Here is a 26,876-nt window from a genome sequence, read left to right on the forward strand (position 1 = left end):
ACAAAAAATTATGTTAGATTGTGAAGAGCTGTAGGGAAAACTAAAGCAAGGGGAGTTGGAGAGTGTTGGCGATTACAAGTTTAAAAAGGTCAGCAGATAGGGAAGGCCTCACTGAGGTCACACTGGAGTTCAAAATGGTGGTTGAAATTGAATTTTTTCTGTAACTATGACATCATCAAAGGATTGTTCTCATTCACCTTGCTAATATGGTTAAATACAACTGATCAGTTTTTTATAATGTAGAACCAACCTCTCCTAGAATAATTCAACTTGGTCAATATATGTGTCTATTATATATACTCACACATATATATTTATAATGTATATGCTTTATACCCTCAAATTTACAGTGATACATTTTGTTTAGGATCTTTACATTTATGTTCATCTGTAAGACTGGCTTTTCCCTCCTGTGGAGGAGCTTATGGTTGTGAACATCTATCCTTGAATGTATGATAGAATTTACCTATTAAACAGCTTGGGCTTGGTAATTTTCTTTGGGGAAAAATTGTAAACTGATTCGATTTCTTTCATGGTAGCAGGAACATTCAGATCTTCTAGTTTTTCCTTCAGTCAGTTTTAGTCATGTACATTGTTGTGGAATTTGCACACTTCATCGTAATTTTCACATTTGTAGGCATTTTTTCAATCTCTTGAATCTGTGCCTTTTCATCTAATATGGTTTATTTGGGCTTCTGGGTTTTTTTTTTTTAATCAGTCTTGCCCAGAAGCTTATCAATTTTACTAATCTTTGTACAGAATTGTTTGGGGCTCTGTTGATCCTTTCTAGGATTATCATTATCATTAATTTCTGCTGTTAAATTTAATATTTTCTCCAGCTCATTTATAAACCACCTCTTTCTACTTTTACTATCAAGACTCTTACTTGTAAGTGACAGAAACCCAACTCAAACTAGTATAAGTGGAAAGAAAGGAATTCATAAGGCTTGTATAGCAGAGAAGTCCAGAGTACAGCTGGCTTTATTTACCCATGTGCACTCCAGAAACTTCCTGGCTCCCCGTCTCTTAGGGGAAGTAGCTGCAGGCCCAGACATACAGACCCCTAAGGCCCTAACCCCAGCACTATGACATTTTCTGGTATCTCTGGTGGGAGCTTCCCAGAGAGGGCTCTGATTGGTCCAGCTCAGGTTAGGGGGCCATTCTTAAACCAATCACTGTGGCCAAGAAATGAGACACTCAGGCCAGGTTGGGTCTGAGGGGCATAGTTATAAATAGGTCATGGCTTCAAATTCAAACCCTAGAATAAAAGAGCTGGAAATAAAATGCTGGTACCCAAGTTAATCAACTTGTCAGTGGCTGGGTTGGGATGTTGAGTCTTCTTTCCACACTGAAGGAGAATCACTAGATTTTGTGGAAAAGAACATTTATTTCATGTTAGTCTTTCAAACATACAGAAGTAGCAATCTCTTCAAAGTGTGTTATCACTAAATGATCATGAAGTATCTAAAAGGAGTCACCCATCTTTCCATGCTATTTTCAGATTCCTTACCTTTCACAGAGGGTGTAATTTAAAGAATACTTTTCTTATGGAAGGACACGATGAGTCAAAAGTAATTTGTATCTTTCTGTAATAAAAATTCAGATAGAAAATACACCACAAAAAACTTTCACTTTATTTCTAATAACATATTCAATCAGAATTGTAAATATTGAACCAGCAGTACAAAATAATTCTACAAGAATTTTGGCCATATTTTCCTCTACAGCCAATTATATTCAGTTCTGAGGAAATGATCAAGATTATATAAGAATAAAGACCATTGGTCATCAACAAATATTTACCGAGTGCCAAATTTATACTAGGCTCAGTAGGGCGTCTTCCCTGCCCACTAAAGAGCTTACAGTCTTTTCTCTAACATTTGGTTAGCAGTTAGTATTAAAAGTAATTCCAAATAAAATACTAAGTCTCAGTGTTTTTCCCTAAGATATCAAAAAATTATTTATCATAAATTGTGGTCAGCTAAGTGCTAATATACTTGGGCACAGCTTCTCTCCCTATAGCACTAATCAATATTTACCAACATAGCAAGGATTGTTGGAACATTCTCTAAAACCTGTTATCCCCCATAGAGTCCAATGAGGAAAACCCAGAAATGCTGCACTCAGCCGTTCAATAGACTTAAAGCTCTATTAACAGTTGAGCTTTGGCTAACTTTGTATTGTAACACTAAAAGGAAAAAGAAGCCCTCCCATCCAGTTATGTGTAACATTTAGATTTCATCTCTTAAAGTTTATATTTTCTGATTTCTACCATGAACATGTATTCGTTTCATACTAAGAAAAAAGTGATTATTTTAATAATAAATCCTTCCTTGTAATTATCACCTAAATGATCACTATGTCACATTCAAGTACCTAGACAATGCCAGTGTTATTTTTACCAAAAACACTTTTTTTTTTTTTTTAAAGATTTTATTTTATTTATTTGACAGAGAGAGAGGGAGACAGCTAGAGAGGGAACACAAGCAGGGGGAGTGGGAGAGGGAGAAGCAGGCTCCCGGCTGAGCAGAGAGCCCGATGCGGGGCTCGATCCCAGGACCCTGGGATCATGACCTGAGCCGAAGGCAGACGCTTAACGACTGAGCCACCCAGGCGCCCCTACCAAAAACACTTTTTTAACAAAACTCGAATATCCAGAAAACATGAAGCAAGTCTGTACTGATCCACTAAATACCTACTATCTATAGTTTAAATAAATTGTTAGTCTGTCCCCTCACTGAACTGTTGGGAGTGTGGTGAAGGTCAGAAAAGTCACCTTGTGACTTGTCACCTTGTGGGCCTTGTGACTTCTTACTTGGCACTGGGGCTGAAACTCCTCCCAACCCAAAGCCCCTCTCCAACAGTTCAGCTGCCATAGAAAGCGTCTGTTCTTGTCCTTGAATAATTCTTTTTAAGTGTTTGGAATCAGGGTTGCATAAATCAACTCAATATAATATGCATTACTTTTTTCATAAATTTATATAATAGCACGAATGATATTTTGCGAGTTACTTTTATTAAGAAAAATTTGAGAACCACCTATGTTCTACAAGAAGAAAAAATGAGGCAGATTTCAAACCAAAGTTAACATCCCTATGTTTGTCAACTATACTTCAATTTTAAAAAAATTAGTATCGCTAACTGGTTTCTCAGAACTCTTTTTGTGGAAACTGGTGAGGCTTGCTGATCTCTCTCCCCAGTAGTGGGTAGAAAGAGCATGTTTAGTCATGTTGATATAGCACATTATTAAACTGAAGGGGTACCCTTCTTCTACCTTCAAAAGGCATTAAAGCCTGCCTTCGATGTCTGGAGACTTCTTTCATTAGCCACAGAAATAATGATACAAGTGTGAAGTTACAATATCTCATATACTGCCCAATAAGTTTGCTGAGTGGTATTACTGAAATAAAGCTAATGGCCTCCAATTTGATTCTACATGGATTAGTAATCCCAGGGAGTTCCCTAGCTTTTGTTGATAGTAACAACTGAAAAGAGAAATTCCATCCCTGTGAGATGCTCTCTAGGATTACACTGATTCTGTTTCTGTAATTAAAACCTTGCGAGTATAACCCAATGCTCATTAACTTTATAAACTCTGAGGAAGAGAGGAGCTGACAGAGTTTTAGATTAAATGATATCTTGTGAGCAAATGCTTTCGACTTTTCAGACACAGCCATGCCTGGCTATTTGGTGTGGGGAGAGAAAAAGAAGAGGATCATTCTCCCTTTACCTTACAAATGTGGGTGAGCTAATGAATGGCTTTATGATGTTCACATTGCTGGCATTTGTGAAACAATTCACACCTGGTCACCAAATCATCTTTATAAAAATGAGATGTTTGTAATGTTAGGTGCTCTAATAAGCTTTTGTAGTTTCCTAAAGAGCACAGATACAAACCCTATCAAGGTTATTTGGCCATGACTATCCAATGCTCTTGGATTAGTTAAATGTGGAAAAAACATTTCCTTTTAAAGCCATTCTTATTCTTAATTCAAGGCCAAGTGTGGAACAAAGCATTTAAGAGGGATATGGGTGTTTTGACTGCTCCAAGCTGGGTTAGGAGTTCTTGCTCCAAAGTTAAAATGGAAAAGGCAATAAGATCACAGGTTGACCACATACTCCTGTCCTGTGGGTCCCCCGGGGGACTGGCTACACGGCACTTCTGGCCAAGAGTTCTGGAGTCAGACTGTGAGTTTCTTAGCGTTGCAACTGGCACCCTCTGTTGGTAAATGCAAACATTCACTCCTACTGGGGTTGCTGGCTGGCAGATCATTTGTTCACCATTTCCCTCCCACTTATTTGTAGAAAACACTGAAATTATCTTAGTAGAACACAAACGGGGCTACAATCCTGGGACTATATATAGCACCCCAGGATGAGAGAATCCACCCCCAATGATAGTTTCTCTATTAATTCATTACAAACAGCTCAAGGCTTTTGTCCAACTTCTGTGTTTTGAATCTGGGGCAAAACTGATTCTCTCTGCTCAGAGCGAGCACTTCGGAACAGAATGCACTTGGCTGTGCCGCCTGTCAGTCTGGGCAGAAGAGAAAAATTCTAACACAGGAAAGGGTAGATTCGTGGTTTTACATGCACTTTTCACAACACAAGGGCTATGTAAATTCTCATTTGTGTTTTAAAATGTGGATATGTAAATATACACTTATGTTTTAGCATATTCATAAAGTATGGCATATATATTACCTTCTTGTGGAAGTATATGCAAAAAACCTTATTACCCTTTCACGGAAGGACTAAAAGATATGGGAGGGAGAACTTCACTGCCCATTTCATACTTTTCTGTATTGAGTTTTACTACAGGCACTTATTAATTTATTTTTTAAAATAAGTAATAATTTAGATGAAATATTTCTATTCTATAACATTCACATATTATGGAACATTTTAAATTATAGGTTTTGATTAAAAATTATTAATATTATCTGTAAGAATAAGAACAGTTTCTAAAAATGTCTTAGTAGCCACATTAAAGGCCAAAGTATAAAAAGTACCAGAAATTTACACAAATTTCCAAAATCTAAGAATAAATTATTTTAGTAATTAATGGAAAATGACAAGATTCATAAACAATTTGAAAACTTACAACTCTCTAATAATGCCTTTGAGACAGAGTTCTTCCAAGAATCGGTTCTGAATAGGTCTCTTTTAACACATGCTACTGATTAAAAAAAAAAAAATCCACACAACAGAGGATGGATCTTTATGTCTATTAGTTAATGAATCCCACTATTTCAATACTTGACACAAAGTACAATTCCACCTTTTAAGATGATCATTCATATTTTACACTAAACTCTATCATTTTCTACTTACTAGATATCTGTATAAAAATACTTTTTGGTCAGAGAAAACACCTTCGGATTACAAAAGGCAGCTTGAAAGATATTATATCAGTTCTCACTTATGTAACTTCCTGGCCACAAAATAGTGTTTTCAGAACTACACCAAATATATAGCTTGTTACTGAGCTTGAGCAGCCCTCATGAAAATGTTAATGTTACACAAACTGATATTTTAAATCTATTCTTTTTTAAAGAATTAAACATACATTGGAGCCCTTGGTATTCATTATTCATTTATTGATTTGACAAATATTTATCAAGCACGTTTCATGTTCCACTAAAGGAGCTAAATGCCTGAATTAAAGATACATAAAACGGTCCTTGCTCTCAATAAAATCACAATCCAGCCACTCTGCAGAAAGGAGGATGTCATCTACTCAAGTACCTCCTATTGTTGTCTACTTCAACTCTTTAAAGCCAGAAACATAAACTAATATTAAAATCAGAATAAAGATGATAATTCTTCCCTGTATCCTCTATTCTTGAAATTAATTACAGGTTATCTTAGTAGTCATTTTAATATAAAAGCTAAAGTAAAAGAGTCTAGTTAATTCATCTGAACAGTTACCTTTAAAATAGATATTTACAAATAAGAAAAGACACCAAATGTTTCCAGAATATAATTCTATCCTGATATTCATAAACACAAGGCACCGAATGGTGGACAAGATTGCTATCATCATTACCATTCATGTATCATCTTTCACCAAAATCCTTGGCAATTTTGGAAGAATTTTTAAAAAGTAACTTTCTTTTTTTTTAAAAAAAAGATTTTATTTATTTATTTGACAGAGAGAGAGCACAAGTAGGCAGAGTGACAGGCAGATGGAGAGGGAGAAACAGGCTCTCCGCTGAGCAGGGAGCCGGATGTGGGGCTCGATCCCAAGACCCCAGGATCATGACCTGAGCCGAAAGCAGCCGCTTAACGGACTGAGCCACCCAGGCGCCCCTAAAAAGTAACTTTCAATGGTGCATCATTTTAACATTAATGAAATATTATAAATGGTTTTTAAATTCTAATTTCTTAGCTTCTTTCTGCCTCTAAAGCCTAACATTAAACCACAGTAAATTAAAAACAAACAACAAAAACCAAAAACAGGACCCAAGGAATAAACTTCACATAGGCAACTAATCTAGGTGTTTTGTTTGTTTTTAGAGAGAGAGAGCATGCACAGAGCACGTGCAGGGGTGGGGTGGGGAGAGGCAGGGGGAGAGGGAGAGAGAGACTCTTAAGCAGACTCTAAGCTCAGCATCTAGAGCCCCAGGCAGGGCTCAATCTTACAATCCTGAGATCATGACCTGAGCCAAAATCAAGAGTAGGACACTTAACCGACTGAGCCACCCAGGCGCCTCACTAATCTAGGTTTTAATTCTTATTGTTTGTTGCCTCTGAAATACATTTAAAAGTCAATTTATTTTTTTTTTAAAGATTTTATTTATTTATTTGACAGAGAGAGACACAGCGAGAGCAGGAACACAAGTAGGGGAAGTGGGAGAGGGAGAAGCAGGCTTCCCGCTGAGCAGGGAGCCCAATGTGGGGCTCGATCCCAGGACCCTGAGATCATGACCTGAGCTGAAAGCAGAGGCTTAACGACTGAGCCACCCAGGCGCCCCAAAAGTCAATTTATTTAAAATATGTTTAATGTCAGTCAAAAGGATAACACCAATTAGAACCCTTCACGTAAGTGCAAAATCAACAGCTAATTCAAAATGGCACAGGGAAAATGTATAGCCTTTCAGTATAGAAACGCCCGATCTTGCAGTAGCACCAGAGATTGCATTCCTTTGACAAGGATTTTGTTAACACATTTAACACATCATGATAAATAAGAGTCTACGGCAGTAGACAGATTCAAGGTGAGAAGGTAACTAGATGGACACACTTTCCAAGGTTCCTACCAGCTTTAAATTCCGCAACAGGAAAGAAACACTAGGTATAGTTTGCCCTGACACTGTTGTTCATTCTTATCCCATTGTAATTATAACTGTGTAACCTTACCATCATGAGCTCCCTAAAATGTGCTAACTCTTTTCTCCAACCACCTATATCTAAGGTTTATACCTTCTTTTTAGGGTCTCATTTTCTAAACTGAATAGACCTATTACCACAATGAAGAAAACACCCTCACCCTCCGGGGATCCTATACCCTACTTGTTATTGGCTGTGGCAGCTGTAAGCTTGAATGTATTACTATTCTAAGTGCCTAAGAAAACTGTTTACAGCTTAGCGGTTTTATGGAACAATGTAATCAAGAACATGATAACCACACTCTTTGTATAAAATACGTAGACACTGAAAGATAAGATCTATACCCACACACTTCACTCTATTTTTCTCTGTTACAACACACTGTCCGTTCATCCTTCTACAACCATGCCAATCTATGTGGCCGCTGAAAGATCCACAGCTTCCCCTGTTTCTTCTTCTTTTGTTCCAGGCCCTTCACTTCCTTTGTCATTCTCCATCTCTGCTTCAACCTTTTCTCCTGTCTCACCTGGAAAAGTAAGCGAAGGAGACGTTAAGAGATGCTCATTTGGCATTAACAATAAAGTACCCGACAGCTGGTTTCCAATGGGGCAGTTCCTGCTCTCTACGTCTAATTAGTAAGTTTCTCTGGTGGGGTCAAGAAAGGCAATTGCCCTGATTCTCTCAGATCCTCTGAATGGCCGATGTCACTTAGCATCTCCTATCTTGGCATCCCCCTATATAAAATCAGGCTGCAGAATTACCCAAGAAATGAGAGCAGAACATATTATAAATACAAAGTTCCATTTATATTTAAATGAAAAGGTGGTCTAGGCATGCCCAGAAACCTATTTTGTTGGGCCATGATGGTGTTTAAAGAAAACAACCATTAAACATTTAAAGACTGCAAACATTTAAAAATCTGAAAAAATAAATAAATAAAAGTCTGGACGTTGTAGACACAAATCTGTCTCCCTAAGAAGTCAGTATGGGCAACATTGGCCCCCATGTTCATGGACAGAGCCAAGAAGCAGCTGCCTCTTTTGATAGGATGGTGTACCTGTTCACTACAGTCCCCAGGACTCCCCAAGACATAACATGTGCCCTTCACTTGACTCACTATCATTATCCTAGGCCCTAACGACTTGAGTTTGCCAACCTAGTCCAACAAATACATGCTTTTACTTGCTCCTCCCTTGTTATTCCTGGAGCACTTTTATACACCTTCATTAAAACACTTACCTCAATAGATTGTGGTAATTTGTTTAAATTCTGGCTTCTTCCCACCAGACTGTGAGCCCCTGGAGAACAGGGCCTATCTCTTATTCCTACACCCCCTCCCCCCCGTCCCCCGCACTTGGCGTATGATTGGCATTCAAAAACTGCTGTGGTCATAAATGAATTAAGAAACAGATGGATGAATGCTTGACTTAATTATACTATAGTATGAAGCTAAAATTTACCAAAATGTAAATCATGCCCCAGAAGAAATGTTATTTTTTTAAATTATAACTCCAATAAAGAACAGTATAGATACCATTTTTTATGCTGGTAAAGTACATTTTAAAAACACATACGCCAAAAAGTAATACATTGTCTCTAAGTCTTCTTATAGAGACAAGAAGCCAGTGGGAGGACAGAAGCAGACCGACAGTCATTTTTTTCCTGGGATAAATTGGCAAAGATGAAAATTGCCCTGTAAGATCCATTAGCTGGGTATTCTTTCATTAGAAGGTGAGTTCCTCCATTAGCCACCTATTCATCTCTACTTTGGATCCTCATACCATACATGGGGCCTGATGAAAAGTGAACTCGGAAAAATTCAGAACTTTTAACGTTGCCTTCAACAACCAATTGTATTCAACGATGACAACTCCAGGTTAAAAATTTTGGACAGACTATGCTTTAGAAAATTTCTGCTGGATTGCTTCTCAGCCATTTGGCTAAGATCAAGTGTAGAAAATTTCTTCTGGAAAGCCAAGCCAAAAGCCTGTTTTCCAGGTATGGAAGCCTTTTTGGTTTGGGTCAAATGAAGTCCAACCACCTGAAATAGAGATCCCCAGGGATGATTTCTTATGCAGCATATCTAAACAACCAGCATAACTTTTACCTTCAATGTGTTGGTCCTCTTCATTAGTGTGATTTTTCCTGACCATTTCGGTATTTGCTCCTATTTCTAGAATTCCTGCTGGATGCTCCATGCTTCCAACTATTATTCCTTCAGGTTGAATCTGCTCCATGCTTCCGGGACCTTCAGGAGTTTTATGGAGCAAATAATTGTTTACAGCTGTTCCCACAAACTGACTTCCTTCCAATACTTCCAGTGTTTCATTCTCTTTGGGAATGGTTTCGAGAGGTTGGGACTGCTCATCTTCTCCCAATGTTTCTTGAAGTTGCCACTCTTCAGCTGTTTCCACAAACTGACTTCCTTCCAATACTTCTGGAGATTCATTCTCCTTGGGAACTGTTTCTGGGAGTTGGGTCTGTTCACCCTTTCCCATTGCTTCTTGAGGTTGTGGCTTTCTAGCTGCTTCCAGAGGAGGGATTTTCTCAGCTGTTCCTAGAGGTTTCATCTCTCTGGCAGTTTGTGGATTCTCAGTACCGTCCACTGCTCCCGGAGAGTCCCTCTCTCCTGTGGTCCTCAAAGGCTGGTACTTGGTGTCTGTTTCCACAGATTCAGTCTCAGAATTTCCTTTTAAATGCTGAGCCTCTGTCATTGCTCCCATGTCTTTCTTCTTTTCTCCTGCACCTGGAGTATCATCTTCACCACCTGGCTGAGGCAGCCCAGACTCCTCGGGTCTGTCTAGAGGCTGAGTCTCTTCTGTGGATCCTGGTGGATCTGCAGCATCGTTTGTTAGGGGCTGTTCATGGAAGGATTTAACACCATTAGCTGTAGACACTGCTGAAATCTTCGGCTTCTCGAGGGGGGAAGGACTTTCCTTTTGTACCTTGCCATAAAGAGTAGATCCTTTTCCTAGTGTACGTGGTTTGGGTTGGGCAAAGCAGGACTCACTTTCTTCTATGGTTGAAAAAAGTACATATTTAAAGTTACTTGGTGATCATTCATTTGAAAAAGAGAAAGAAAAAAAATCAAATTATTGGTTAGTTTCTAGCCTGAGAAAGTATATCACCATCAAGAAATAGATTTAGGCACGCCTGGGTGGCTCAGTCGGTTAAGCATCCAACTCTTGGGTTCGGCTCATGTTATGGTCTTGGATTGTGGGATAGAACCCCATGTCGGGCTCCGTGCTCAGTGTGGAGTCTGCTTGAGATTCTCTGTCTCACCCTCTCCCTCTGTCCCCCCATAAATAAATAAATAAATAAATAAATAAATAAATAAATAAATAAAATCTTCTAAAAAAAAAGTAGATTTAACATTCAAGAAAGTCCTGTGTACAATTGAGTAAAGAAAGGCCATACCATGACCCTAAGACGCCCTAAGTCATACTTCTTTACTGTCTTCAGCTCAAACACCTTATCTTAAGCGTTAAGGTCCTCCCCAAACCACAGTATTTTCTTGTTTGCTCCTCAGACACCTTCTCACAGTTCCTGCCCCATTTTCTAAGTAAGCACATTGCACTTTGGATTCTCCTATTATTTCCCCTTCTTGCCCTTTCTCCTCCTTAGCCCCGGTGGAAGATTTCAGAAGAAGTGTGGTTTTGGGCTGCTAGAGAGGTCTTACTTTTTCCTGAAGCAGAAATGGCCCTCGGTGAAAGGACAGGGCCCCATGGCAGAGAAGCTCCACTAGGTGAAGACCAACATGTGTGGGAAGGAAAGTACAGGGAGAGCTCAGCCTGGGTTTCATTTCACTCGGGCGGGGGGCGGGAGGGCAGGGGGCAGAAATCAAGAAAGAGTTGGGAACCATGCATTTTAATTCTGACTCTTCCTCCAGCTGTGTGACCTTGAAGACTTAGCTCCTAAGTATCTCGTCTGTAAAACGACAGTGCATCTCTCTCTGCTGTCTCCGAGCTGCACGAGGCATCACATTAGACACTGAACGTGAGAGTGCCCTAGACAGTTTAAGACAAGCCACTGGGCAACATGATTCTACTCTTTAAGCATACATGTCAGGAAAAAGCTTTAGGGCAAAGTATATCATCTCAGTATTCTTTATAATAGGAAGAGCTGGCAAACTAAAGTCTAATAATTTGGGGAAAAGATACATATTCTGCTGGACAGAATATTCTTGTACCATGAAAAAAGATGATTATGAAGACCATATGCTAATATAAGAACATAATTATGATAGAAGTTAAAATATCGGCACGCACAGTTGGGTTAATCAAATGAAATGATGCATATAAAATGTGTATTGGCACAAGGTCTGCTGTGCACCTAAGTGCTCAGTAAGTCAGCTATCCATTTTATGATTACAGCAATGTTGATCACTGGAAGGGAAAGAGGGAGGAAGAGAAAGACAATCACAAACAGAGGGTGAAAATAACTGGAAGAAAATAAACCATCATGTTAAAATGGGCCTCTAGGTGATATACTTCTATCCTTTTTTCCCTGAAGATTGTTTCTCTTTTCGTTTTTTTTTTTTAATTCTTTTTCCCTAAGTTACCCCCACCCCAGTTATATATGTGTATATACATCTTGCTTATCAAATGTAAGATGTTCAACTAATACTCGGATCTCCTCACCCATCTCCCCTTCCCTAGGGGCAAGTATCTTAATTCATTTAGCTGTTTTGGAGGGATATTTTTATTCTGTCTCTAAGCAAATTGTTACCTCATGCTCTCTTAGTTGGGGCATTTCAGTTCACTCCCGCTATGAAAAATAAAGACTTGGGCTCCTTCTTCTCCCACCTCTGTCACCCCCCACCCTTTCCCTTTACACATTCACATTTCCTTTCAATTCAGCAATTGTATATTAGCAATCATTGAAAATAGGAATTGTGTTGTAATTTGGATAAATCAATATCCAGGTACATATCCCTAGAACGAACGAATATGTCTGCTAGGAGGAACTGAGCCAAACAGTAAGCTATTACTTTGTGTAAATTATTTTTCGTCTCTCCCTGAGTTAATAATTGTCATAGTTCTTCACTTCCTTAGTTTGTGTATTATCATTAATACACTTCCAACTGCTTCTATTTATTTATTTTTAAAGATTTTATTTATTTATTTGAGAGAGAGTGAGTGAGAGCGAGCATGAGAGGGTTGGGTCAGAGGGAGAAGCAGATTCCCCGCTGAGCAGGGAGCCCAACGTGGGGCTCGATCCCAGGACCCTGAGATCATGACCAGAGCTAAAGGCAGACACTTAACCGACTGAGCCACCTAGGCGCCCTTGTTTCTCTTTTTAATACATTTGTTCACATCAAATCATTTCCCACCCTGCCTCTGGGTATTGGGTTTGAAGCCCTGGGCGGAGAGTAATTCAAGCTGAGGCTTGGAGCAGCAGTTTGGGAAGGACTGGGGGAGATTCTGGGCTCTGGCGGTGGGCCCTGGGGGTCATATGTCAGAACAGGGAGAAGGGCTATCTTTTGGCTCTCCCTCAGGCCTCATCATGAATGAAGTTTTCAGATTAGTAGCACTTTAGGCAACTTAACAAATGTGATTTCTCAGGCCTATAAAGAAACTCATTATGACAATTCATTTAGATCACACAAGGGATGTTTTGGTGATGGTCGCCTTAGGGAATTAACAAGGAAATGTGTTAATATACTAATCACAGATGTCTGCCAAATTATATTTGCTGGTAAAATAGTTATTACAGTGATTAGTACTGTCAGCTAAATGAGATGAATGCCTTTCATCCAGCTGTGGCAGCTGTGGGTACATTCCAAAGGCATCACTCTTCTAGAGCAGAAAGCTGTGGGGGACGTGACAACACACCCAAAACAAAGTCACTCAATTTTATATTTTGAAAGACATATTATGCTATCGGACTAAGTCAAGTTTTTTTCTCCAAAACCAAAAGCTTTGTGAAAAGTTATTTATCCACAAAGAGTGTCACAAGTGATCTATCAATTTTTGCCACATAACTAGAACATTCATGACTGTGATCACAGCGTCAATTTTCATTCTTAGGTACTTTTCCTAATCTTACGGATAAACTTGAAGTAGGCAAATGTCCTCAACATATAATATTTTTATAATACAACCTGAAAATTGTCAACCAAATTGGGAAATATTACAGAAGAATGTCACTGTCTCTAATATTTTCCTAAGGTAGCCCAAAGGAGATAAAACATCTTTAAAATGATCACCAAATATTAACTATAGAGAATAAACTGATGATTACTGGAGGGGATGGGGGGGATGGGTTAAACAGGTGATGGGTATTGAGGAGGGCACTTGTTGGGATGAGCACTGAGTGTTGTATGTAAGTGATGAATCACTGAATTCCACACCTTAAACTAATATTGCACTGTATGTTAACTAGCTGGAATTTAATAACTTAGAGGAAAAAGGAAATAAATAAAATGATCACCAAAAATAAAGGAGAGAGAGAGAGAGAGAGAGAATGCTCTCAGGGTAGTGACATTCATTTTGTATTTATATTGATTAACTGTGTTCTGCTTGAATTTTGAAATGACTGTATTTTGGAGGTCATAGTTCTTAACTAATAGCCAAAGTTCTTTCTCTTATGTGAAAGAAGAGGGTAATCTGTTCTAAAAGAGAGGACAGAGATCATATGACCTTGAAAACAACACCCATAATGTGGTGCGTCTCAGTCCCGATTCCTGCACTCACTAGCCTGATGATGGCTCTTTGCGCCTCAGCTTCCCTGTAAAGCGGGAACAGTCTTAGCAGAGTTGCTGTGAGGATTCCATGTGTCATCTTGCTAGTGGAAAGCACTAGCTCAGTGACTGGCACCACCAAGTGACAATCACGTTAGCCATCACTGGCATTAGACCTCACCTGATGGCACTAGCAGGAAAGAGATGATGGTGGACAAACAGAAAAATAAAGCAATCATTCATTCCGATACCGGTACCCTTCTCTAAGCTTATTCAGAAATAAAGAGAGATCGCAGTAAATAAATGAAAAGTTTGAAAACAAATGGTAGTTTCAAACCACTGAAGTCTTCAGTCACCACAAACACTTCCCTTCAGGCACTAGATTTCTATCCTTCAGAAGATTTTTATCCCCAGCTGCTGAGGCAACTACAATTTCTGGATTTGTTTAACCCCCCTCCTCTTCAGCTGGACCAGTGCATTCCAGACTGTTCTGACATTGGATGTGAATCCTGATTCCACCATTTATTCGATGGTGCGATCTGGACAAGTCCTAACCCCTCTAGACCTCAGTTTCCTTATCTGCAAGATGGGGATATGACAGTTGCCTTTCAGGCCTCTTCAGAGAACTGACTGAGGTGATAATGTATGTAGGTCCCCAACACGGTGTGTGATGTGCGCAGGTGCTCGGTACCTGCTTGGTAAGCTGGGGGCAGCAACAGCCATGTGGGAACAGATTTCCCACTACACAGGGTGTCCTGCCGAGGGCCAAGGGAGGACTGAACTCCAGCCTTTGTGCACCTGCAAGGCTGCGTGTGTCAGGGCTGGGGAGGGCACCTTTCTCCAATTTCACCAAGGTCCTTTATGGCCTCCTGGTGGCCCTGCCAATAAATTATAGCTAACTTAGCAACAGAAAAAATGAACTGCAACATTAAGGAGCTTGGATAAACAGTCCCCTAACCACTAGAACGTTGTCAACGTTGACCTACAAAATCATTTTGTTACCACGGTAAGTTTTAAAACATGATTATTGATCAATAATGGGATAGTACTCACAATATCGGGCATGACCTGACGGGCATTAATGAAGCCCACTGAGCTTTTATATAAATAAATATCTTTCATTCTGTTTGTTGGCTTTGACTTCACTTATTCACCGATTTCAAGTCTTCAAGTGCCTACTAGATGCCGCCTCTGAGCTGAGCAGAGCTCACAGCAGTTGAGCAGGAAGATCTGGTCCCTGCTATCCTCCAGTTTACTGTCTGCAAGGAGATTCAAATACTAGCTACTTCCCTCATTAAGTACAACGTGGTACCTATGCCTTCCCTCTCACCCAACAATCTCAACCTGCTCTGCCCACGTGGTTTTGTGAATCCCAGACATTCCTCCTTGAGGCAGAAGAAGGTACTACATCATTTCTTCTAGCACGCTAACTTGAAAAGCAGTGAGATCTTTTGTCCACACACAGGAGACATTCTATGCCTAATCTGTATTATTATGTAATAAATATTGTGGAGGGATGCATTGTTTCCACATCCAAAGTTGTTTAAAGATGTGTCTGTTTTCTGAACCCTACATTTTATCAAATCATACACTGCTCTGGGCCTAATCCTTTGGTGCTCATTATCTCTCTTGGTTCTGTTGTAAGCTGATCCATGCACAAATTTATTTTGACAGCTGAACTAACAGAACCCTTGTTGTAAGCACCGTTGTGATAGGCACACAAAGAAATGAAATACTAGGCAACATTACAGAAGGGATTAGAACGAGAGCTAACATACCTGAAATTCACATTATGATGGAAGCTTTTCAACTCAGTTCATCACCCTAATCAGAAATGAAAAGTTTCCTACCCAGCAAGGAGAAAAACTTGAGGTCAGTATTTCCTATCCCATGGCTGCAACATATTAGGCATCCCAAAGACCCCACTGGCCTGTTTGCTGGGTTTTCTAGAGAATCGGTGAGAAAGGGGCACCCTGGTATTCTCCCTTGCTGCCACCATTTCTAGGTTCTTTAGCTTTGGAGCTTTGGGAACCAAGATGCAGCAGGTGTCAGCCCCCAGGGAAGAGTCTACTCATCTTCTCCTTTTCTTATTTTGCTTTGTCCTCAATTTCATCATATCATTTATCCAACAAATATCTGTGGAGCTACCAGTGGTGCTGCTCTAGATGTTTTTGCCCTTTTCTCTCCACCAAAGTGTCTACAAACACTGTCCTCGTGTGCTCATCCTCAAGGGTGCGTTCTGTCATTCGGCAGATGTTAACAGGGCATTCACTTTGAAGAGAGGTGAACTTAAGCAAAACCCCATGTAACTGAAGTAGGAAACCATGGCCAAAAAGTCCTAAAGAGGGTAAATAAAAATCGGACAAGCCCTCTTTTTAACAGAACTTTCTGTGTTGACATATCTAAAATTAGTTTTGACCATCTCAGAGTATATTCGATCAAGTTTGAAGGTAAACCTAATGTTGAGGTTTAACTATAGAGAAACAAGAACATGACGTTGGAGAGACACTTCTGGAACACTTGACGAGCCCATGTGGAGATGTAGGGCCTGTAGAGGGGAAAGGCTGATATTTAAGAGCTACAGAGCCAAATAATGACAAATCGTCACCTCCTGCAGAAATAATGTTCCAATTTCATTTCCTTTGGGTTTTTTTTTTGATTCCTAGAAGGGAAACTCTTATTTCAAAGAAGCTGTTGCATAAAACATCACTTTTGAAATTATCAACAGTATTCACCACGAAGAAAAGACAGTTTCATTGACTGATGCTCATTACTGGCACATGGGGATCCAGCATTTGGGCAGATATCTAGTCTGCAAAATCAAGGGCATCTCCATGAACAAGGAAGAGGAGAGAGAAAGTGGAGATCATGTCTCTGACATGCCCACGTTATGACACTTGACCAACCTCAACAGATCTCGCCCACCCTGCTTCTCTAGGAAGAACAACAGTGGCTAATGTTATCAGGGCATTTTGCCTCATGCTTTTTGTGGATTTTCTCATGCAATCTTCCTAAAAACTCTACAAGGTAAGTCCGTTATTATCCCCATTACACAGCGGAGGAAATTCTGGCACAGACAGATCATGAACCTTCAGCTAGGAGCAGTGCACTGCTCGTGAGTGGCAGAACTCAGAGTCAAGCCCAGCAAGTGTGATTCCACCTGGAAGATTTAGGTGCTTTCACACACATTGTGGGCCCAGAACCTGCAGCATCAGCAGCACCCAGGAGTTATTTTTTTGCTTGTTTGTGTATTTGTTGACTCGCAGGTCCCACCCCAGATCCCACTGAACCAAAATCTGTATTTGGACAAGATCCCCATGTGGTTAGGGTGTCCATGGCCGTACTCTGGGGTCACCCAGGCAGGAAGGAGCTAGCTAGGAAAGACAAAAGTGGATGATGAACACACAGAACTGTTGGGTGTGGTGTCCCTCACTCTCCACAGGCACTGCTGCTCATCCTCAGACATTGGGTATGGTCTCCATCCTCATGCTCGCATGTCATAGTCAGCACTAGAGATGAGGTGAGTATGCTGACTTAGCAATGGATCAAGGGCCCAGGCTGGTCTAAGAGAGCTCCACACTGGAGAGGGAGATTTTTCTCAAGGTTCCTTCATTTCACAGAACTGGCTGGGTTTGCTAAGCCTCCTCCTCAGCGAGGTCCAGAAAAAGAAGTCTTCTGATTTCTCCTCTGAACTTAAGGTTAATATGTGTTCTACCTTGCGCTCTAAGAGCTGCGAGCAAGTGGCCACACCAGTGTGAGCTGGCTATTCTCCTAGCTCAGCCATGGTGCCTATGCTTGACTCAGTAAGGGTGCAGGGTACGAAGGCCCATGGCCAGGAGCAGGTGCCTGTGCTTGAGAAGGGGAGTATTCCTATGAGCAGTTAGCAAATTTGGGACTGGTATCGAATACTTAAATTTTACAACAGAGCAGTCATATTCACAAGGGATATGTGGGTGGTCAGTGCCCCCCTGAGCCCCTAGTACCAGAAGAGCAGTGGCAGACTGAGTAGGACCCCAAGGCTTTCAGCTAACCACTGCTACTACTCTCAGGTTAGGGATCCACATTCAATTCAGATGACTTTGCCTCCATGGTGAGGAAACAGTACAGAGGGCACTGAGGGAAGTGAGGGATTTTCTTTTCCAGAATGAAAAGCCACTTGTCTTCCCCTTACAGTCCTAAGCACCTGGGAGGCCAGCATGGGGTTCTGGCACAGACATTTGAAAACTGAATTGAATGAGCTTCTTCATAAAGCAGGGCATAAGAAAAAGCTTTGATCTAGGAAGAGGCAGTTTTGACCAAGAATCACGGAAATGATTAAGCTAGATTTCAGTAAGACTAGAGTATAAAACAAAAATCTACACTCACCCTTTTCCAAGCTTCAGGGTCTCCAAACGGAGGATTAGAGAAGTTTACGAGGCGGTAATAAGTCACATTGAGAATGTGTACCCTTGAGATGATGTGGTGTGAAGGGCACTTTACCTCTGTGGTCTTCCTCCCAGAACCCACAACCCCAGGAGCATTGTAAGAAAAACAGCAGACAAATCCCAATTGAGGGATAGTCTACAAAACACTTGACCGGTATTCAAAACTGTCAAGGTCATCTAAAACATGTCTGAGAAACTGTCATAGTCAAGAGTGGCCTAAGGAAACACAATGACTAAATGCATTGTGGAATCCTGGATGGAACTCTGGAACAGAAAAAGGACATTCGAGAAAAACTGAAAAAATCTGAATAAAGCATGGACTTTGGTTAATAATAATGTATCAGGGGGCGCCTGGGTGGCTCACTCTGCTAAGCATCTGACTTCGGCTCAGGTCATTCTCTCAGGGTCCTGGGATCGAGCCGAACATCAGGGCTCCCTGCTCAGGGGGAGTCTGCTTGTCCTGCTCCCTCTGCCCCTCTTCCCGCTCGTGCTCTCTCTTTCTCTTAAATAAATAAAATCTTAAAAAAAAATGTTTTGGTATTGGTTCATTAATTGTGACAAGCATACCCTACTCACATAAGATGTTAATAATAAGGGAAAGTGGGTATATGGGGTCTGTGGGAGTTCTCTGTACTATTTTCAAAATTTTTCTATAAATCTAAAACTGTCCTAAAATAAAAGTTTTTTGTTTTTTGTTTTTTTTAAGTATAGCAGCAAAAATACAAGAGCACGTAACCTAGCAAAATAAGATCCGATAACTTTAGAAAAACTGTTTCATAAACTTTGGTCATTCACATACCAATTTTATGATTTTTTATTATTTTTGTAACACTTATGCTATTACTAACTTAATATTTTTAACAGTCCCTTTTCTTTTACAAATTTACCAAAAAGAAAAAGGTCAGAAAGCGTTTCTTTTACTAAAAAGAAAAAAAGTCAGAAAAAAAAAATCAACAAACTTGGGGATCTAGAACTTGATCTTGAGGAAAAAACCAAAAAACTTGATCTTGGAAAAGCAATAAAGAAAAATTGAGATTTACTAAAAATTGGTGTTAATGATGGATCATTTTTATTGAGGACTTACTAGACAATATTCCAGGCAGGGGTCAGCAATTTTTTTTTTGTAAAGGGACAGACAGCAAATGTTTTCAGCTTTGCGGGCTTAGGGCTGCTCCTCTAAGACTCAACTCTGTCACCATGAGGAGAAAGCAGTCCTGTGATATGTAAATGACTAGGCATATCTGTGTTCCTGTAAAACTTTATTTACAAAAACAGGTGGTGGGCCAGATCTGGCCTGCAGGCTAGTTTGCCAATCCCTATACTAGGCAACACTTAGGCTACCTTCTAGGTGCCTTATATGTATTAACTGATTTTATTCCTCAGAACAAGTCTATGAAATAGGCACTACTGTTAATCCTGTTTTACAGATGAAGTCACTGGGGCACAAGGAGATTGAGTGGCTCAGAGTCACACCACTAGTAAGTAATCACGAACCAGGATTTGAAGCCAGACGCATATTCTTTTTTTTTTTTTAATTTTTTATTGTTATGTTAATCCCCATACATTACATCATTAGTTTTAATATAGTGTTCCATGATTCATTGTTTGTGCATAACACCCAGTGCTCCATGCAGAACGTGCCCTCCTCAATACCCATCACCAGGCTAACCCTCCCCCTCTAGAACCCTCAGTTTGTTTTTCAGAGTCCATCGTCTCTCATGGTTCTTCTCCCCCTCCGATTTCCCCCCCTTCATTCTTCCCCTCCTGCTACATTCTTCTTCTTTTTTTCTTTCTTAACATATATTGCATTATTTGTTTCAGAGGTACAGATCTGAGATTCAACAGTCTTGCACAATTCACAGCGCTTACCAGAGCACATACCCTCCCCAGTCAGACGCATATTCTTAATCAGCAACCTATACTGCCTCCCAGTATGTTGAAATTTACACACACACACACACACACACACACACACACTAGTTCAAAGTATATGGGTAATCGGAGCCTCTCATAACCATCTAGCCTATAGAGGCTACTACTCTGGTGCAAACAAAGGAAAAGAAACTATGTGGTTCCTCTCAGTCTTAGGAAAAATGGAAACGGTAAGAATAAGGCCCTCCCAAAGAATCAACTAAAGAAAAAAAAGAGTTCCTTATCATTATCAACGACAGCAAGAATGGTTTGGGGAGGACATTTCAACAGAGGTCCTTGCTGGGGTGGCTGAAGGCAGCTGTCCTCTCCAGTAAGAAGAACCACGGCCAGTGAAAATGACAGAGCAGTTGGAATGCACATCCCAGTGCTTCCTGATCTCTTTAATGTCATGGCTCATATAGAATAGGATGTTTGTGCGGCACACTGGGGCAGAAGGAGGAAGCTGCACCTGGAGGGCTCACGCTGTCCAGACCCTGCCCAGCTGCCCTAAAGGCTGGGAGAAATGCTGGCATGCTAAAACCCATCCTCACAGGCTGGGACACTCTGATACAGACAACATAGGAACAGATAGATATGTTTCTGTCACCATAAATAGGCTAGAGGAGCATTAGCTGGGCAAGGCTGAGAAGATAATAAGGACAGATCAATCAGGGCAGTCTGCAAAGTGTGGAATGTTTTCATCCTGCAGCGACCCTTTAGGAGGATGTTTTAAAGGCAAGCCTCTGAATAAGGCAGGAAGGTCCTTTTCACTGAATGTAAGGACAAATATATTACGGGCTTGAGGAAGTATTGTCCCCAAATGGGAAAATGCTGGGAAGAAGGCAGACAATTGATAGACAAAACAAACAAACAAACAAAAACAAACAAAAACTTGGTTTGATGGTGCATTCAAAGAAGTAGATCCCAAGGACCTTTCTTTTAATGGAGAGGAGGCAGGTCAATCACTGAAAGAGAGGGGCCTGGGAAGCACGGGGGGTGGGTGCTGGAGGAGAGGCATCTGGAACAGCTGCAAAGAAGCCAGGAAAGGCTAGGATCTCAGGTCACACAGAAGGCTTGGTGAGCAGCCTCTTGATCATGAGTCATTTCAATCTTTGGCTTATGAGGTCAAGTTCATTTTATATCTATCTTAGATGATGTTAATTGGTGCTATTTTGATGCCCACTTTGAACTCTACTGTCATGGCTATAGAGTACATTGTTTGTAAATGAAATGTGACTTTTGGTGACCCTAAAGTAGATAGAGAGGGCAGGGATGTCATTTTGCTGTCTATGGATGTTTCTCGATCTTCTTGCATCTTGACTTTCCTATTTAATGTGCATTTGGACAATTCACTTATCTAATCTAGCCTAATATGATGTGCTCATCTTAAAGCAAGTGTTCAGGGCCATACATACTGGAATATCAAGAAGTGTTCAGTATGAATAAAGAACATGGTATCGTGTCTTGAGGTCTTTTGTCTTATTAGAGAAGCCAGGCTAGAGGAGCAGCCAAAGAGACTGCTGAGTATGTAGTCTGAGAAAAGAGGTCATCCTTCCTAGTGTGGGACTCTAGCCACCCAGTCACTGCAGCCCAGCCCAGTTATCCTGGGGACCCACAGCCCCTTGGGCCCTTCCATGGGGAAGAAAGTGATGTCAGCTGAACTTGCCCCTACGACACAGGCTGCCCTTTCTTTTCCTTGCCTATTTCCAATGACCACCCCTTGTTTCTGAGCATACTAGCATCACCGGGCCTATTTTGTCCACCTTCATAAAGCAATTCCCATAGATGTTTAGCCATTAAAAACAATGTGGGGCACCTGGGTGGCTCAGTCGGTTGAGCGTCCGGCCCTTGATTTTGGCTCAGATCATGATCTCCAGGTCCTGGGATCAAGCCCAGCACGGGGCTCCGTGCTCAGCAGGGAGTCTGCTTGAGGATTTCTCTCCTCTGCCCCTCCCCCTGCTCATGCTCTCACTCACTCTCCTTCTCTCTCAAGTAAATAAATCTTTTTTTAAAATGTGGGTTTTTTTTTTTTTCAGTCTTCATCCTTAAAGGGCAAACCTCTGATACCCTTGAATATATACAAAAGAATGAACTCTAGAGCCAGATGGCAACTCCCAAGGAGGGGATCAAGGAACGTGAACAACAGCAACATCCCTGGGAATGTAAAGAAGCTTCTGAGGACATTTTGATACTTTCCAGACATTAACACTCACTTGGAGAACTATATTCTGGTATTTTGCTTAAAAACAAAAAATTACCTAGAACTATATACCCTTAAACACACCAGGTGTTGAAGCCTGGCCAAGTTTGACATTCTTTATCAGTTTTGGTGAGCCTTGCAGTAACCCCCCACAAGTGTTAGGTTTTTATTTTAAACCCAGTGTTGTAAAACATTAACACAGAAGTGAAACTGTGCACAGTAGCTGAGACATGTGGCAACCTTACGGGCGCATGATTTAAAAGAACACAATGAAGCTTTGTTTGGCTGTGTTGACATTTTCCTACCTGATTAGGAGACCCTCTTCACAACCTACTCTCTTCCCAAGCCCACCTCAGCCAGTGTTGCCTTCCAAGTTTGTTATTCCCTGGGTCCTGGTTCCTACTCTCCCTTGGCTTTTCTAAGTAGTACCCTCATCTCCTTGAATCCGCATCTCTGTCAATCCAGCCATCCACCCATGCACCCACTGAATAGATATGGATTGTGTTCTTCCTACAGGTTAGGCCATACAACGAGTTATGGCAGAAGTGTGGCTGGACACCAGATGGAACTGGACTGTGAGAAGAGCAGGGGCTTCTGAGTCACACGTACTAGGCTGCAGCCCCATCACTTGCTAGCTCTGAGATCTCGGGCAAGCTATTTCTCCTCGCTAAGCTGCAGTTTCCTAGCTGTATTTGCTGATACTGATGATTACTGGAGGGGATGTGGGGGGGATGGGTTAAACAGGTGATGGGTATTGAGGAGGGCAGTTGTTGGGATGAGCACTGAGTGTTGTATGTAAGTGATGAAAGTACCTGGAACCAAGTGGGAGCTCCTACCTGTCTCCTGCCCTCTCCTCCAAGCCCATGTTTTGATGTGGCTGCACTAATCTCAAAAATCCTTCAATTTCATAAAAAAAACTTACTGTATTGTTGATGAGAGAATAAATTGGTACAAGTCTTAAGGAAGGCATTTAGGCAGTTATCCATCAAAATCATAAACGCACATACCCTTTGGCCTAGTAATGCCACTCCTGGGAAATGGTTCTACAGTTACACTAGCACACATTTGAAATGATGTATATATAAAGGAATTTGATGCAGCCTTGTTTGCAACAGGAAAAGAAAGATTGGAAACAAACCAAATGTCCATCAATAGGGGACTGGTTAAACAAATCACACAATGGATTATTAAGCAAGGGTAAAAAAGGAGAAAGACATTCTCTATATATCAATATAGAAAGATCTCCATCTTGTTAGGTGAAAAAAAACAAGGTGAAAAATAGGGACACCTGGGTGGCTCAGTCCTTAAGCGTCTGCCTTCGGCTCAGGTCATGATCCCAGGGTCCTGGAATTGAGCCCCGAGTCGGGCTCCTTGCTCACAGGGGAGCCTGCTTCTCCCTCTGCCTGCCACTCCCCCTGCTTGTGCTCTTTCTCGCTTGCTCTCTTGCTCTCTGACAAATAAATAAATAAAATCTTTAAAAAATTACATTGTATAATGAAGATGGGAGAGGGAAAAATATTTGCAATGTATAAACACATTTCGGAAGAATATACCAAAAAACCCCCACCTAATAAAAGTATTTACCCATGGGTATGACTGGAACTAAGCAGATGGTGGGAATAGGGCAGGAGATATACTTTTCACAGCATGCATTTTTCAAATGTTTTCAAATTTTTGAACCACGTATGCGTTTCATATATTCCATTTTAATTAGCTGTATGTAATACCACCCTACCACAAAGACTTGCCAAGCTCTGTGTGCCAGGCTCTAGAGGGGACACATACAAGACTTGGTCCAGACTTCTAGCATTTTAAAGGAAGAAATCCCATTTATATATATAATATCTGCATGCAAGCCTACTAAAATGAATTTTAATGTTGATGATGTTTATTCTTCAATTACAAAGAAAAAATGTTGTCTACTTAGGACTGAAATGTCACTGTGTGAAAATATGGGCTGAAGGCTGAAGGTATCTCCACAGTACAAAGAACAATTCACATAAGAGCGTGAAATTCAAGCCTCATCCTATTGCCTAGGTAACATGGACTCCAAGCAGCTAGTGGAGAGTTGAGGGTAGAATAAACAAATGATTATAGCTATCAGTGGAAATGTACCTATTAACCTAGCAATGAATTTGTCAATAATTACCATCTATTTACTTTGTCCATGCTAGTGCTTAAGCTGTAAGACCTCAGGAAGAAGTCTGCCAGAAACAGATGGCATTTATATTAGGAAAGAGCAGAGCAAGAATCATACATGTACACAGAAGGCTGGTGGCACAGGAAGGAAGGTTCAGGTACAAAGACCTACAGACCCATGGGTCCGTTAAAGTCCGTAAAATCAACAAAACCTTTGTGTTCCAATTCCACCAGATCCTCGGGGTGCTGAGGAGAACAGAAATTTTGAACAGAAGATGGCCCCAATATTTAGAACTTGATTCCACAAATACAAGAAGGTCCACTCAATCTGTCTAATTGTCCTTTTGGAAAGAAAAGCCTCTTTCCTCTCACGTTTTAGGGCATTCAGTAAAAATCTATGTGTGACTACCATGTAGCAGGCCCTGTTCTACACTTTGATAGCCTTGGATAGTTATTTGACTATCCACCTGTGTCCTGGTCCCCCACGCCTCTTTCCCTAGTCAGTCGTCGGAGGTGAGGGAAAGAAGCTCAGTGGGATTCAGTGTCTGATAGGTCAGAGCAAACATAGCCACGTGATCAGTAGAATGGATTTTCCTATTCAGCCTAACAGCTACCTAACCAAATAGCTGCTATCTGATTTAAATTGAAGCCCAGAAAATAAGTACCTTCGTATTTTAATGGTACAGGATTTTAGAGCTATAAGAGATCTCAGAGGTAATCTAGCCCAGCCCATTATTTAATGATTATTTTGCTTGTAAGCTAATATAGCATCATGCATAATAGTTCTTAAGCCAGTTACAGAAAATTCAGGTAGGCAGAACTGTCAATGCAAATCCAGTCTACAGGCTAGTTCACGTATTTTAGCATCAACCCATGCAGTTTTAAGGTTGATATTGTGAATTTAAAAAATGTCTGGTATGATATGAAGATTATCTGTATCTCTATGGGTGGGCACTGGAAGTTTCTCTATATCTATGTACTCTGCTTAAAATATCTCTAGGGTTAAATAAATGTCTTCTAAATATCCCTAGTTTATATTTGGAAGTAAATATAGAGTTCATATTTTACTGACTCATTTAGGGATAAATACTTATTAAAATATGTATATTATATATTAATATATAATAAATTTATATATTACATAAGTCACAACTGTATCTTATTTATTACTATAGATCTTATTTAGGGATTATGATAAAACTATTATAATTACATTATTAAACTTATTGAATTATAATACTATATTATACTCTATTAGATTTCTTTTGTTGTTTGCATAGTGGATGACCACATCTCTAATAGGGATCCAGAGTGATCTGAGGCAAAAACAGATTTAAATCTAGTTATCACAAGATGGTTTAAGGAGAAACAGGTCAAGCTCTGGAATCAGAGTACCTGAATTCAAAGCCTAGCTCTGACTCTGAAGAGTAAATAATTTGCCCAAGGTCCCAGGGCTCCTTATCTGTGGAATGGAGAGACTTGTAGCACTTAGTCATAGGACTGTCATAAAGATTACGTGAAGTATCGTTAGGCACCAGCGGTACAGTAAGTAAAGGCGCGTACGGGATACTTAAATAAACTTGGATTTTTTTTTTAATCTGAAAGCTCATACACACAGACTTGGGATTGTATATAGGATTTAAAGAAGTTCTGAGCTGCAGAAACAGGAATGAATTATTTATTGAGCCTCCAAGATCATGGAGTTGAAATGCTGATGAACATACAATAGTATCCAATTACAAGAGAGTATTGTGATTGGGGATCAGAAGCAAAACACACCTGTTGACTGATTCGATATGTGCATTGAGCAATTTATGCAGCGTATTAATTTTCTACACTCTAAACCTGGTTGTCAGGCATTTTAACATTTCTTTCAGAACAACATCCGGGAAAACTTAGAACAATGAGGAAAGCAAGAATAAAAAATGAAAGGGTGTGACTTCTGTTGATGGTTATTAATACTGGTGACAAATTGTTTTTAAAACAAGGTTATTCATTATTTTTTGAGAGGATTAAAAACCTAGTCCATCTATTAGGTACTTTTGTCCTTCCCTAAGAGTAACATTCCCCAGAGTCATGTTTTTATCAGTTAAAAAAATTCTATAATGAGGGGTGTCTGGGTGGTTCAGTTGGTTGAACTCCTACCTCTTGATTTCAGCTCAAGTCATAATCTCAGGGTCCTGGGATC

General features: G+C 40.4%; 1 protein-coding gene across 6 annotated transcripts in view; it reads right to left on the reverse strand.

Annotated features, from left to right (window-relative positions):
- Positions 1–5,579: 5,579 nt before the first annotated feature.
- The window catches only part of LOC118532114 (glutamate-rich protein 5), a 31,827-nt gene continuing 10,530 nt past the window's right edge, over positions 5,580–26,876 (reverse strand). For 3 of the 6 annotated variants that reach the window (XR_013447771.1, XR_013447768.1, XR_013447770.1), the window contains one exon: positions 10,227–10,348. Coding sequence is in view for 2 of the 6 variants with exons in the window: in XM_036086506.2 (XP_035942399.2) it covers positions 7,746–7,858; positions 9,440–10,348 (1,022 nt within the window). In the remaining 4 variants the exon portion in view is untranslated. Of the gene's footprint in view, positions 7,859–9,439; positions 10,381–26,876 lie in introns of those variants that run through there. The other 3 variants (XM_078072190.1, XM_036086506.2, XR_013447769.1) reach the window with 3 other exon arrangements.

Source organism: Halichoerus grypus, chromosome 5 (genome assembly GCF_964656455.1).
Source record: "Halichoerus grypus chromosome 5, mHalGry1.hap1.1, whole genome shotgun sequence".
NCBI lineage: Eukaryota > Metazoa > Chordata > Mammalia > Carnivora > Phocidae > Halichoerus > Halichoerus grypus.